General features: G+C 41.1%; 2 protein-coding genes across 5 annotated transcripts in view; one reads left to right on the top strand and one right to left on the bottom strand.

The window, feature by feature from the left end:
• Positions 1 to 13,777, top strand: part of LOC127864285 (uncharacterized) — a 502,833-nt gene that overhangs the window by 187,332 nt on the left and 301,724 nt on the right. The window lies entirely within an intron of this gene.
• LOC127864284 (uncharacterized) overlaps positions 1 to 13,777 on the bottom strand; it is a 58,908-nt gene that overhangs the window by 40,343 nt on the left and 4,788 nt on the right. For all 3 annotated transcript variants that reach the window (XR_008041677.1, XM_052403951.1, XM_052403952.1), the window contains 2 exons: positions 11,820 to 11,955; positions 5,955 to 6,040 (listed from right to left, as the gene is read on the bottom strand). Coding sequence is in view for 2 of the 3 variants with exons in the window: in XM_052403951.1 (XP_052259911.1) it covers positions 5,955 to 6,040; positions 11,820 to 11,955 (222 nt within the window). In the remaining variant the exon portion in view is untranslated. The remainder of the gene's footprint in view (positions 1 to 5,954; positions 6,041 to 11,819; positions 11,956 to 13,777) is intronic.

Raw genomic sequence — 13,777 nt, 5'->3', positions numbered from 1 at the left:
TTCAACAAAATAATAAATATTAAGTTAAGGACCTGTAAAGAAGTTAATAAATGATAATTCCCATCCATAAGATTTAAATAAATAGCTTGACATAAGCCATTAAACTGAGAGGATAATGCATTCAATATGACTCTAACGTATTAGATGCTATTAATCACCATAGTTAAGCTGTTCTGTTATTAAATCTTTGGTCACAATGTTGAAGAAGGCAACAACAAAATCGGACCCTACATGGTACACTATTACAAGTTTGTTTTAGTGAAATAATTTAATGCAAGTATTTTGCAAGATTTACAAATTTCTAAAAATACCCTGAACTGTACTTAATTAACTACAAAGTTAATTAACGATGTTTTTTATGACCAGTATCATTCATGAAAATATCATAATGTAAATGAACATTTGGTTCATGAATTTTAAATTTATAAGATTGTTTTGACTTTATGAATAGCAATGTGCAATTTATGTTTTAAAGTTAAAAAGCATATTTCTCTTTTGTACACTAATAGCACAGACATTATATTGCTAAGTTGATCCTTGAAATTGATAACACGTCTGAATAATTAAAGTTGAAATTATGTACCTCTAAATGATCAGTGGTCAAATTATGACGGTTGAACATTATGCAGTTCTCAAAATTTCCAATAGCTCCACAAATAAAATTACCCTCCCCATTGTATCCTTTGAGGTCATAATACATTGCTTACATGACTGCTCTGTCAAACTCTTTGCGTCACTGTAGTGTAATTGTTGAAATATGAGATCCATATTAACATTCTTTAACGAGCAATTTTAAAGTGTCTGCAAATAACGTTATTTTGGGAGAAATATTAACATGATTAAATCCACTGGTAATCAGCAATTTAAGGCATTGTTCACACAAATTTTAATGTTTATGCTACTGTAGGAGGCAACATCGTAGTCACACTGACTGTCCTTTAGTCAGAGTGGTTGTCCGGGGGAATTCTGTCCGAAATTCGTGTAGGCTCTGTATCTTTTACATATTTATGGTGATTTTAATATAACTTTGAATTATCTTCCGCACGACCAGACAATGAGTTGCAAAAACCTCACATTCTCCTAAATTAAATGTTAAGGTCATAGTTCAAATTCATGGTCATACATGTCTTGAATGATTAAGAAAACTTACTCTTACATTCATTGACCAGACAATATGCCACTAATAAATCCCATGCTAGAAGATGAAAGGTCACAATTAAAGGTCAAAGGTCGTGAGTTTTCAGTTCTTCTTTTGTTTTGAATTGATGACAATTAATGCATATGCATTAAGCCCTGTTTTCCCAAAATGAAGCTTTAATTTCCTTTTCTATTAAGGATTTGAAACAAAAAGCTAAAATTGGTAATAAATTCAAAGTAACCTCGCTAACTAGGCAAATATAAAAAAATCATTTTAAATGAAATTAACAACCAATGAGTTTTAATGTTTACCTTGTTGCATTTTATAAGTAAACATCTTAAAGGGACCTTTTCACAGTTTGTCCTTAAATGCTTAATATTGATGTATTGATGTATTGATGTATTGATGTATTGATGTATTGATGTATTGATGTATTGATGTATACATTTGATCTTAAAAGCTCCATTAGAAAAATTAAAGAAACAAAAATGTTACCCTCAACTTGGCTCGAAGCACTTACCCTGGAAAAAGTCTATCGTTTTGACCACTCGGCCATACGATGAAAAATATATTTTATACTTTATATAAACAATCCTCGTAGTATGAAAAAATATAACGACAACAACAGCACTCTCCAAACCATTAAATCGTTTAATTTTGTCAATTTACCAAAACCTGAAAAGGTCCCTTTAATGTCTTCAGACTTGGAAACTGAATTAGTTCAATACACTGTCAGATCTTACATCATGAATAACTTACAAGTTTAGTGGTTGCCTGTTAGCCTGGGGCCAGTAGATTTAAGCCCAGGAAACTAAATTTCAAAAGTTGGTTGCAGATTGGCTAGAAAGCAGGGCAACTAGCTTTTTCAAAGCTTGAACAACTCATCAAATTAAACATAGAATACAAATTGGCGACTGTGGAACAATTAAGCCTAGGAAAAGAGTCAATTCCGGCTCACAACAAGACATGATGCATTAAAAGTCTGTCATGTCGGCAAAATTGTTGCTCAATAATTAAAAGAAAATGGATAAAGTATTAGATACATATAACACAAGATGTACACGATTCTAGGCTTGTTATTTTTTAGCAAGGCAACCAAAATTCTAAAGATGGTTGCCAGTGCAGCAACAAATTGCGATAAAAAAGAGACATATTGTTGTTATTTTGTCTATGTTATCTCTTTAACATAAACATGAGGATAAACAGTGCAAACGCATCTCGACCTGTGCTTTAAGACACACTTTTTTTATATAAATTTGAATGGGTTGTATTCATTTCAAACTTGCGATATAAAAAGCTAAAAAATTATTTTGAAAACTGAGTTGCGTCTAAAATTATGCAATAGCGAACAACTTCAGTACCTTCAGCGCTTTGATTATAGCGACGTGGTAAAACTTTGAACCGAGAGATCCAGGGCACGATCCCTATTGAAGCCGAGGATTGTTATAGCTGGATTACATTTGGGTAAGTGATATACCGGAATTGACAAATAATAATGAATGTTATCTTCATTATTAAATTTTGCAATTTTCTACCAAACATTATATACACAATCAATTTATACGCTTTAAAATAAAAGTAAAACAGTCGTTGAAGATGACTAAGACACACGCAATGGCTCAGTTCAAGCAGGTTCAAAACTTGGTTATTTGTTAAATTCACACATTTTTTTGTTCACTCTTCTACATTGATTATACACAAAGATAAAAACGCTTCTTATTGATTAATTACAGTAATTGCCTTAGTTCAAGGGCACATATAACTTCAACACATAGTGTGACAAACACAAATAATCACTTTTTTTAAGTTTTTTTTAAATTTTTATAAAACTAACTTCTTGCACTTCTACATGGTATAAACAACACCTCTATAACGTTTCGTTTTGATAAACATTAAACTGATAGACTATAGGTTCCGACATGCAGTACAAATATTAATAATGATGTAATTATCTAAAACCATAATTTGGCAAAGTTTAAGTGCGCATAATATCGCCACATACACGAAAATAACGTCTAGCACATTGTGTGAACATGATATCTTTATAGCGATAATACACGTTTTCGAGGGCATGATCATCTGCGGGCGCTCGAAAAATCCGTTCTTAACCGAGTGCGCAACACGAGGGCAGGAACGGATTTTGAGAGCGCCCGCAGATGATCATGTCCGTGAAAATGTGTATTTTCGCTATTATTGCATACACAAATCACACATACCGAAATGATTTTAAATAACATTGAAAAAAATATGTTTTGTTCATTCGACATCGACAAAATAATTCGATTATTTCAATGCAGTTTAAGGTTGTGTTTTACATATGCCTAACTCGGTCATCATCCGAAATGACGAGGCTTTACCTTCGGATAGGCAGCTTTCGATTTAAAATTTGTTTAAACAGTGGATTAATGCAAATGCAACCGCGCAAAGTAAGAAATGTGGACTTATTTTGGAATTTACAGCAGGAACGTTGAAGGTACATAAACACTTACATTTACAGCATAGTCTTTTGAAAGTGTTGAGTAGATAACCTTAACTTCATTGACGTTGCCAATAAAATAAAGCTGTTGTCAAGAGAGTGCAGATGGTATAACTTGAAAAGTGGATTGAAATAGTCATTATCCCTGCATGCATGAGGAAACTGGTGCTTATTCAGTTCCCCATTTAAGCTTGGAAAGTCGTCGAAGGGAAGTAACTGCGCGTGGACCAGATTATGGATATGAAAAACACTTAACAGGGCTTGAACGGCACGTGAATCGCATTGTTAATACATGATTTCTCCCGTTCAAGCCCTCTTTTTGCTAAAATTCTGCACCTCGCCAGAGGGCATTATAGATAGAGTTTTTGCAATAATAAAGTTTCATGTCGATAGGCAGAAACCTAAAAAACATATAATTCGCGACACAAAGTACACATGTACATTATCACAGAACATCATATGCAGCATGACAGACCAAAATGTGCAGCGTGGCAGACCAACCGACCAACCAAGCGACCGACATGATGATTCCAATATAGCCCTACAAACTTCGTTTCCGTGGTTATAATAACTGAATTAAGGAATTTTGCAGGATACCAGTAGCATGCGCTTCTTTCATTAGGTAAATAAATACATTAAGTTGAATTTTGCACGTGTAAATATTTAAGAATTGTAATGAATATTTTGAGAAAACCAGGAGCAGATTTTTTACATGGATCTCGGAAAAACGGGGCATTACCAGGACCGACCAACCGGGCCCGTATTCACCAAACAATTCTTGGACTTAAGTCTAAGAATAAAGAAAATTCTTTAAATTAGAATATTCAAGAATTTCTTTAATTGTGAGTCAAACTCTGCTGTAAACATCTCTATATATATTATTCTTCATATAGAACATTTTGTTAATGACATAATCACCAGTGGAGGCCTCTATATATTCCAACACTGAACGCATTTTCTTGGTTCTAAGTCTATTCTCTATTCTTAAGTCTAAGAATCGGTTGGTGAATACGGGCCCAGGTAAAGAAATAAATTAAAGTTAAATGTTGCACTTGTAAGTATTCAAAATGTCTTGATGTGATTTGAGAATACCAGCACTAGATGTTTTAAATGAAACTTGTGAAAACGACGCGTTACAATGATATGGAGTTCACATGATATAATAAAATTGTCTTTCCAATCACCTGCATGGCGGTTAAATTGTATAGTACGCATGACATAAAACCATACATGTCTCTTTTTTAGCGTTATTAAACGACGAAGAGCTGTAATATACGTGCGCGTTCACATTCTATAACGTACATTACTTGATTATAGTTCACATAATGTCTTTAGAATACAGTTTGTCGGCATTATAATGATATAAAGTATTATTTTAGAAGATCTCTAGTTAATTAAAAACATGTAAATGCCCGTATTGTTCTATAAGAACAAAATATTATTGTGGCGATTTTTATTCCGTTTTTACTTTCCTTACTTTTAGTAAGTTTTTCTAGGGTATGGTCTTTCTAAAAGTGTATATATAGAGCGTCCTTATTACATATGGAAATGTTCGAGTAACACCAAATGATTAGGCAGTATATAGGCAGTTTTCAATCAGAATAGAAAGTTCAGCAGGTCAAGCTAAACTGACCTCATGAAGAGGCCTGGGACCTGTAAATAAACTCTGAACAACAACAATAGAGAGTCCGGCTCCCTATCTCGTCGAGTAAACATATCAGTAAGCGTTAAAAGGTAATACAAATTATATTATGAACATAACATAAGAAGCTTTGATCACAGTAAGACTGGCAATCCTTTTTAGTGACGTAGCTAAGTAGCTCGGGTCGCTAATAGTTAATGGTACATGCCTTTGTACAAACACTATAATACACTGTTAAGGCTCCATACCAAGGATACGAAGTCACAATACTGACCCGGAGTCGTATCGACGTGACCCAAGGTCTTGTCTCAAGGTCTTGTTTGACTGATCCGGAGCCGTTCTATTCAATTTAGTAGCTCGGTGTTCATAAGCAAATAAGAGCAGACCCGAGGTCATAGCTCATGCACGTTGTGCATATTGATGTGTATAGTGCTCGAAGTCAGAGTTAAATAACATTTTGTTTAAATTAATTTACTGTTCCAGTAAACAGCAAACAATCAATGTACTAATAAATCATGAAGCCAGATAGCTTGACGGAAATTATATCATGTTTTATTTTATTTTGTATTTATTAAATATTGTCTAGAGTCAGTCTAAAATCCTGAAGCTCGCTTGACCGGAATGTTACATTATAAAAAATTACATATTTTATTAGATTGTGTAAGTGTATTTGGGTTTTCATCAGGAGCAAGACTTACCTGAAATTCGTATCCGAAGTAGCGGCAATGTTCTTTGATCTTCGGGTACGCCTCTCTCATTAACATGTTCCGTTCGTGCTTGGTGTCTAAAATTTTAAATTAAAAGAGCTCGCAGATTTTGAACAGGTTATACAATATTTCTACTTTTCAGATAATCAACATCAATCTTTTAAGTTAAGACATTGACACACTTAAAACGTACACAAGGTTACAATATACTAAACAATTTTGGAGTGCAATGCTATACTCTCAAAAAATGAACATCATTTATAAGAAGACACAATTCTCTGTAGGGGCACTTGCCATGGCTTTATTTTAGAATGTTTCTTTGTGCATGTGGTAGGGAAAACATTGATGTTTAATAGAAATTCACTCTTTTGCTTTAAGGTTGGAGACTACATGAGACTTTGACTGATGACGGGAAACCCTTCTCAACTGGTACGAAGCCGGTAAATAGATGGCCATAAAACAGTTACCGCTGATTCGCGTCGAGTTCTTTCTTGCATAACGTATGACCCCCTTTTTTTATTGCTTAAATCATTGCGGTTCGGAATGCTCTTTAAGAAAAGGTATGGTTATGGGGATGTCTATGCGTAAAAGTTTGACTTTATTTTTTGTTAAAGTTATTGCTTTCACATTGAATTTGTGTAGGAAATCTTTTAGTATATTGTGACCACAAATCTGTGAAGAAGTCCCTTTAATTTATGTGTTTAACATAATATGGAAATTCGTGTATATACAACGCGATTTTTGTATGTGCATCTGACTCATGAATACGCTCCCAGGTTAAACTCAACCGGTACTGCGGCTACTCAATTTTAACTCCCTCGGTACAGAGTCTACTCATGCATGCGTTCACAGGTTCAACTCCCCCGGTACCGCGGCTAGTCACTATACGTACCCAAATTCAACTCCCCCGGTACAGCGGCTACTCACTATACGTACCCAAATTCAGCTCCCCCGATACTGCGGCTACTTACTACACGTTCCAAAATTCAACTACCCCGGTACTGCAGCTACTCATTATACGTTTCCAGGTTCAACAACCCCGGTACTGCGGCTACTCATTAGTTCCAAAGTTCAACTCCCCCGGTACTGCGGCTAAAAACCATACGTTCACAGGTTGAACTTCCTTAGTATTGCGGCTACTCACCATATATTCCCAGGTCTAACTTCCACGGTTCTGCGGCTACTCAGGTTCAACTTCTCCGGTACTGCGGCTACTCACAAATTTCCCCGATACTGCGGCCACTTCCTCACCATACGTCCCCAGGTTCAACTCCCCCGGTACTGCGGCTACTCATGCATACGTTCCCAGGTTCAACTAACACGGTACTGTGGCTACTCATGCATACGTTCACAGGTTCAACTCCCCCGGTACTGAGGCTTCTCAGGTTCAACTTCCCCGGTAATGCGGCTACTCACAAATCTCCCCGGTTCTGAGGCTACTAACTTACCATACGTTCCCAGGTTCAACTTCCCCGGTATTGCGGCTTCTCACCATACGTTCCCAGGTTCAACATCCTCGATACTGCGGCTACTCACTATACGTCCCCAGGTTCAACTTCCCCGGTACTGCGGCTAGTCACTATACGTCCCCAGGTTCAACTACCCCGATACTGCGGCTACTCACTATACGTCCCCAGGTTCAACACCCCCGCTACTGCTGCTAGTCACTATACGTTCCCATGTTCAACTACCCCGATACTGCGGCTAGTCACTATACGTCCCCAGGTTCAACACCCCCGATACTGCGGCTAGTCACTATACGTTCCCATGTTCAACTACCCCGATACTGCGGCTAGTCACTATACGTTCCCAGGTCCAACACCCCCGATACTGCTGCTAGTCACTATACGTTCCCAGGTTCAACAACCCCGATACTGCGGCTATTCACTATACGTCCCCAGGTTCAACTACCCCGGTACTGCGGCTATTCACTATACGTTCCCAGGTTCAACTACCCCGGTACTGCGGCTAGTCACTATACGTTCCCAGGTTCAACTACTCCGTTACTGCGGCTAGTCACTATACGTTCCCAGGTTCAACGCCCCCGATACTGCGGCTATTCATTATACGTTCCCAGGTTCAACTATCCCGGTACTGCGGCTATTCACTATACGTCCCCAGGTTCTACTCCCCCGATACTGCGGCTACTCACTATACGTTCCCAGGTTCAACATCCCCAATACTGCGGCTAGTCACTATACGTTCCTAGGTTCAACTACCCCGGTACTGCGGCTAGTCACTATACGTTCCCAGGTTCAACTCCCCCGATACTGCGGCTAGTCACTATACGTTCCCAGGTTCAACTCCCCCGATACTGCGGCTAGTCACTATACGTTCCCAGGTTCAACTACCCCGGTACTGCGGCTAGTCACTATACGTTCCCAGGTTCAACTCCCCCGATACTGCGGCTATTCACTATACGTTCCCAGGTTCAACTACCCCGATACTGCGGCTAGTCAATATACGTCCCCAGGTTCAACTACCCCGATACTGCGGCTAGTCACTATACGTCCCCAGGTTCAACACCCCCGATACTGCGGCTAGTCAATATACGTCCCCAGGTTCAACTACCCCGATACTGCGGCTATTCACTAAACGTTCCCAGGTTCAACTACCCCGGTACTGCGGCTAGTAACTATACGTGCCCAGGTTCAACTACCCCGGTACTGCGGCTATTCACTATACGTTCCCAGGTTCAACTACCCCGGTACTGCGGCTATTCACTATACGTTCCCAGGTTCAACTACCCCGATACTGCGGCTACTCACTATACGTTCACAGGTTCAACTACCCCGGTACTGCGGCTAGTCACTATACGTCCCCAGGTTCAACTACCCCGATACTGCGGCTAGTCAATATACGTCCCCAGGTTCAACTACCCCGATACTGCGGCTAGTCAATATACGTCCCCAGGTTCAACTACCCCGATACTGCGGCTAGTCACTATACGTTCCCAGGTTCAACTACCCCGGTACTGCGGCTATTCACTATACGTTCCCAGGTTCAACTACCCCGATACTGCGGCTACTCACTATACGTTCACAGGTTTAGCTACCCCGGTACTGCGGCTAGTCACTATACGTTCCCAGGTTCAACTTCCCCGGAACTGCGGCTACTCACAAATCTCCCCGGTTCTGAGGCTACTAACTTACCATACGTTCCCAGGTTCAACTCCCCCGGTATTGCGGCTTCTCACCATACGTTCCCAGGTTCAACATCCCCGATACTGCGGCTAGTCACTATACGTCCCCAGGTTCAACTACACCGATACTGCGGCTACTCACTATACGTCCCCAGGTTCAACTACCGCGGTACTGCAGCTACTCACAATACGTTCCCAGGTTCAACTACCCCGATACTGCGGCTACTCACTATACGTTCCCAGGTTCAACTACCCCGATACTGCGGCTATTCACTATACATTCCCAGGTTCAACTACCCCGGTACTGCGGCTATTCACTATACGTTCCCAGGTTCAACTACCCCGGTATTGCGGCTTCTCACCATACGTTCCCAGGTTCAACATCCCCGATACTGCGGCTACTCACTGTACGTTCCCAGGTTCAACTACCCCGATACTGCGGCTACTCACTATACGTCCCCAGGTTCAACTACCCCGATACTGCGGCTACTCACTATACGTTCACAGGTTCAACTACCCCGATACTGCGGCTACTCCCTATACGTTCCCAGGTTCAACTACCCCGATACTGCGGCTAGTCACTATACGTCCCCATGGTTCAACACCCCCGATACTGCGGCTAATCAATATACGTCCGCAGGTTCAACTACCCCGAAACTGCGGCTAGTCACTATACGTTCCCAGGTTCAACTACCCCGATACTGCGGCTAGTCACTATACGTTCCCAGGTTCAACACCCCCGGTACTGCGGCTACTCACTATACATTCCCAGGTTCAACTATCCCGATACTGCGGCTAGTCACTATACGTTCCCAGGTCCAACACCCCCGATACTGCTGCTAGTCACTATACGTTCCCAGGTTCAACAACCCCGATACTGCGGCTATTCACTATACGTCCCCAGGTTCAACTACCCCGGTACTGCGGCTATTCACTATACGTTCCCAGGTTCAACTACCCCGGTACTGCGGCTAGTCACTATACGTTCCCAGGTTCAACTACTCCGTTACTGCGGCTAGTCACTATACGTTCCCAGGTTCAACGCCCCCGATACTGCGGCTATTCATTATACGTTCCCAGGTTCAACTATCCCGGTACTGCGGCTATTCACTATACGTCCCCAGGTTCTACTCCCCCGATACTGCGGCTACTCACTATACGTTCCCAGGTTCAACATCCCCAATACTGCGGCTAGTCACTATACGTTCCTAGGTTCAACTACCCCGGTACTGCGGCTAGTCACTATACGTTCCCAGGTTCAACTCCCCCGATACTGCGGCTAGTCACTATACGTTCCCAGGTTCAACTCCCCCGATACTGCGGCTAGTCACTATACGTTCCCAGGTTCAACTACCCCGGTACTGCGGCTAGTCACTATACGTTCCCAGGTTCAACTCCCCCGATACTGCGGCTAGTCACTATACGTTCCCAGGTTCAACTACCCCGGTACTGCGGCTATTCACTATACGTTCCCAGGTTCAACTACCCCGATACTGCGGCTAGTCAATATACGTCCCCAGGTTCAACTACCCCGATACTGCGGCTAGTCACTATACGTCCCCAGGTTCAACACCCCCGATACTGCGGCTATTCACTAAACGTTCCCAGGTTCAACTACCCCGGTACTGCGGCTAGTAACTATACGTGCCCAGGTTCAACTACCCCGGTACTGCGGCTATTCACTATACGTTCCCAGGTTCAACTACCCCGGTACTGCGGCTATTCACTATACGTTCCCAGGTTCAACTACCCCGATACTGCGGCTACTCACTATACGTTCACAGGTTTAGCTACCCCGGTACTGCGGCTAGTCACTATACGTTCCCAGGTTCAACTTCCCCGGAACTGCGGCTACTCACAAATCTCCCCGGTTCTGAGGCTACTAACTTACCATACGTTCCCAGGTTCAACTCCCCCGGTATTGCGGCTTCTCACCATACGTTCCCAGGTTCAACATCCCCGATACTGCGGCTAGTCACTATACGTCCCCAGGTTCAACTACACCGATACTGCGGCTACTCACTATACGTCCCCAGGTTCAACTACCGCGGTACTGCAGCTACTCACAATACGTTCCCAGGTTCAACTACCCCGATACTGCGGCTACTCACTATACGTTCCCAGGTTCAACTACCCCGATACTGCGGCTATTCACTATACATTCCCAGGTTCAACTACCCCGGTACTGCGGCTATTCACTATACGTTCCCAGGTTCAACTTCCCCGGTATTGCGGCTTCTCACCATACGTTCCCAGGTTCAACATCCCCGATACTGCGGCTACTCACTGTACGTTCCCAGGTTCAACTACCCCGATACTGCGGCTATTCACTATACGTTTTCAGGTTCAACTCCCCCGATACTGCGGCTATTCACTATCCGTTTCCAGGTTCAACTACCCCGATACTTCGGCTATTCACTTTACGTTCACAGGTTCAACTACCCCGGTACTACGGCTACTCACTATACGTTTTCAGGTTCAACTCCCCCGATACTGCGGCTATTCACTATCCGTTTCCAGGTTCAACTACCCCGATACTTCGGCTATTCACTTTACGTTCCCAGGTTCAACTATCCCGGTACTGCGGCTGCTCACTATTTGTTCCCAGGTTCAACTACTCCGGTACTGCGGCTAGTCACTATACGTTACCAGGCTCAACTACCCCGGTTATGCTGCTGCTCAGGTTCAACTTCCCCGTTACTACGGCTACTCACCAGTGAAGGTGCTACTGGTGAAGATGCGCACGATCTTGGCGGAAGGCGGACACTCCAAATCCGTGTGTCCCCAAATAGCTTCATTCCGGAGCTTCACCGCCGGTGACACCGCTGTGTTGTATATTTGCTTCATTTTCTGGAGAAAGAAAGCAGCGACTCTATATAAGCCTCGTTCTGGGAAAACTGGGCTTAATGTTTGTGCGTAAAGTGTCGTCCCAGATTATCATAGACGAAACTGTCCGCTTTTATGGTAATTTTCGATTAAAGGAAGTCTCTTCTCAGCGAAAATCCAGATAAAGAAGAAAGTATCGTCTGATTAACTTGTGCGGACTGCACATGCTATTCTGAGATCATGGCACCCTTGACGCACATGCATTAAGCCCAGTTTTCCCAAAACGATGCTCATCTATGATAACCATTATGCGTGTTAACTAGCCTAGTACTACTCGCTAAGGAAACATGGATCGTATGACATGTTTCTTTTCCGGACATACACAAAAACGCCTCACTAAACATCAGGCGACACATTAATATGACGATACAATTTTTTGAAGAGACATAATTGCTTATAACCGGCATCTATGATTAAAAATAGATCGTACTTATATTCATTGCATTTGTAGCTTTCGCGTTCCTTTTAATTTAGGACGATTTTGGCCATGCATGTTGATATTTTGCGAACTTAAAAATCAGTCGTTTCTAAAATATGTCGCAAGATCTTATAAAAGACAGGGTCCTAGTTAAAGTGGGAAATTATACTATACAGTAACTATATATGAACCTTGCTAAGGAAAACGGGGCTCAATTCATGTGCGTACAGTGTCTTTTCTTAATAGGCTTTCAGCACTAATCAGGGACGACTCCTTTCGCCTAGATTGGATTTCGTTTAGAAGAGACTTCATTGAAACGAAACATTCAGTATGTGAAAAGCACAGGCTAATCTAGGACGACACTGTATGCAATGCATAAAGCCCCGTTTTCCCAGAGAGCGGCTTATATTAAAGTGTATGCATATATAATTATTTGCTTTTGTACCATGCCAATTATGTAATTTGTTTTATTTTTCTTGTCTTTTTGACATGACAACCAATGTGTTATAATAGTAAATTACGGAAATATAATAATACATATAAACACACCGACGTCAATTTTAATAATTTAAAGCAAATCAAGCACGAGTTGACAAAAGTGTGGGATTTAACACCGCTGTAACCCCCCCCTCCCCCCCCCGGAAACCCGATATGCTGTGAGAAGTTGGATGCTAGGAGAAGTTGCCGATAGATTTCGATGAATTTCGGTAGGGTAAGTAAATCCAGTTCTATAATTGTTTAAAGGAATTTTTGAATACAAATACATTTTGGTGTATGCAAAGGAGGTATTACCATGTATGCTAGAAATATCCTGTTATTAATATTTAGGTTTTATTGAAATATGGCTATTTAAAGTCACATAAGAAGGAGGCGCGGATTGGGTTTTGAAAATAAATGTTTACATTTTGCATATATCATTACCAAAAAGAACGAAAAGAGACAAACATTTACACGCGTGCATTGTCGGAGATGTTTGCAAAGCTGTCAACATGAAGTCATGTATAATAGATCCAAATTTAGTTCACATTTATGAAAGTCTACCCATAATTGGAATTAAGGCAGAAAATATTATTATAAATGTTAAGATTGCCTACCGGACGTATATTTTTACCTGTATGAACTAATTGCTTTGCATTTACAATGATTTTCAAACAATAAAAAAGATACAAATTAGCTGGAAATTAACTTAGCTTCAGAACGGATATAATAATAAAACCTCAAAGTTTAATGAAAATGATCTTCAATGCATCAGAGTGGGCATAACTCAGCTGTAATAGTGAGCTTTTGAGTTTATAAATGAACTGCACTCATGTCATATCTCGACATCTTTGTACAGCACCATGTCATATCATTTTTTCATCAACATGT

Source organism: Dreissena polymorpha, chromosome 1 (assembly GCF_020536995.1).
Source record: "Dreissena polymorpha isolate Duluth1 chromosome 1, UMN_Dpol_1.0, whole genome shotgun sequence".
NCBI classification, from domain to species: domain Eukaryota; kingdom Metazoa; phylum Mollusca; class Bivalvia; order Myida; family Dreissenidae; genus Dreissena; species Dreissena polymorpha.
This window is presented reverse-complemented; position numbering and strand designations above follow the sequence as displayed.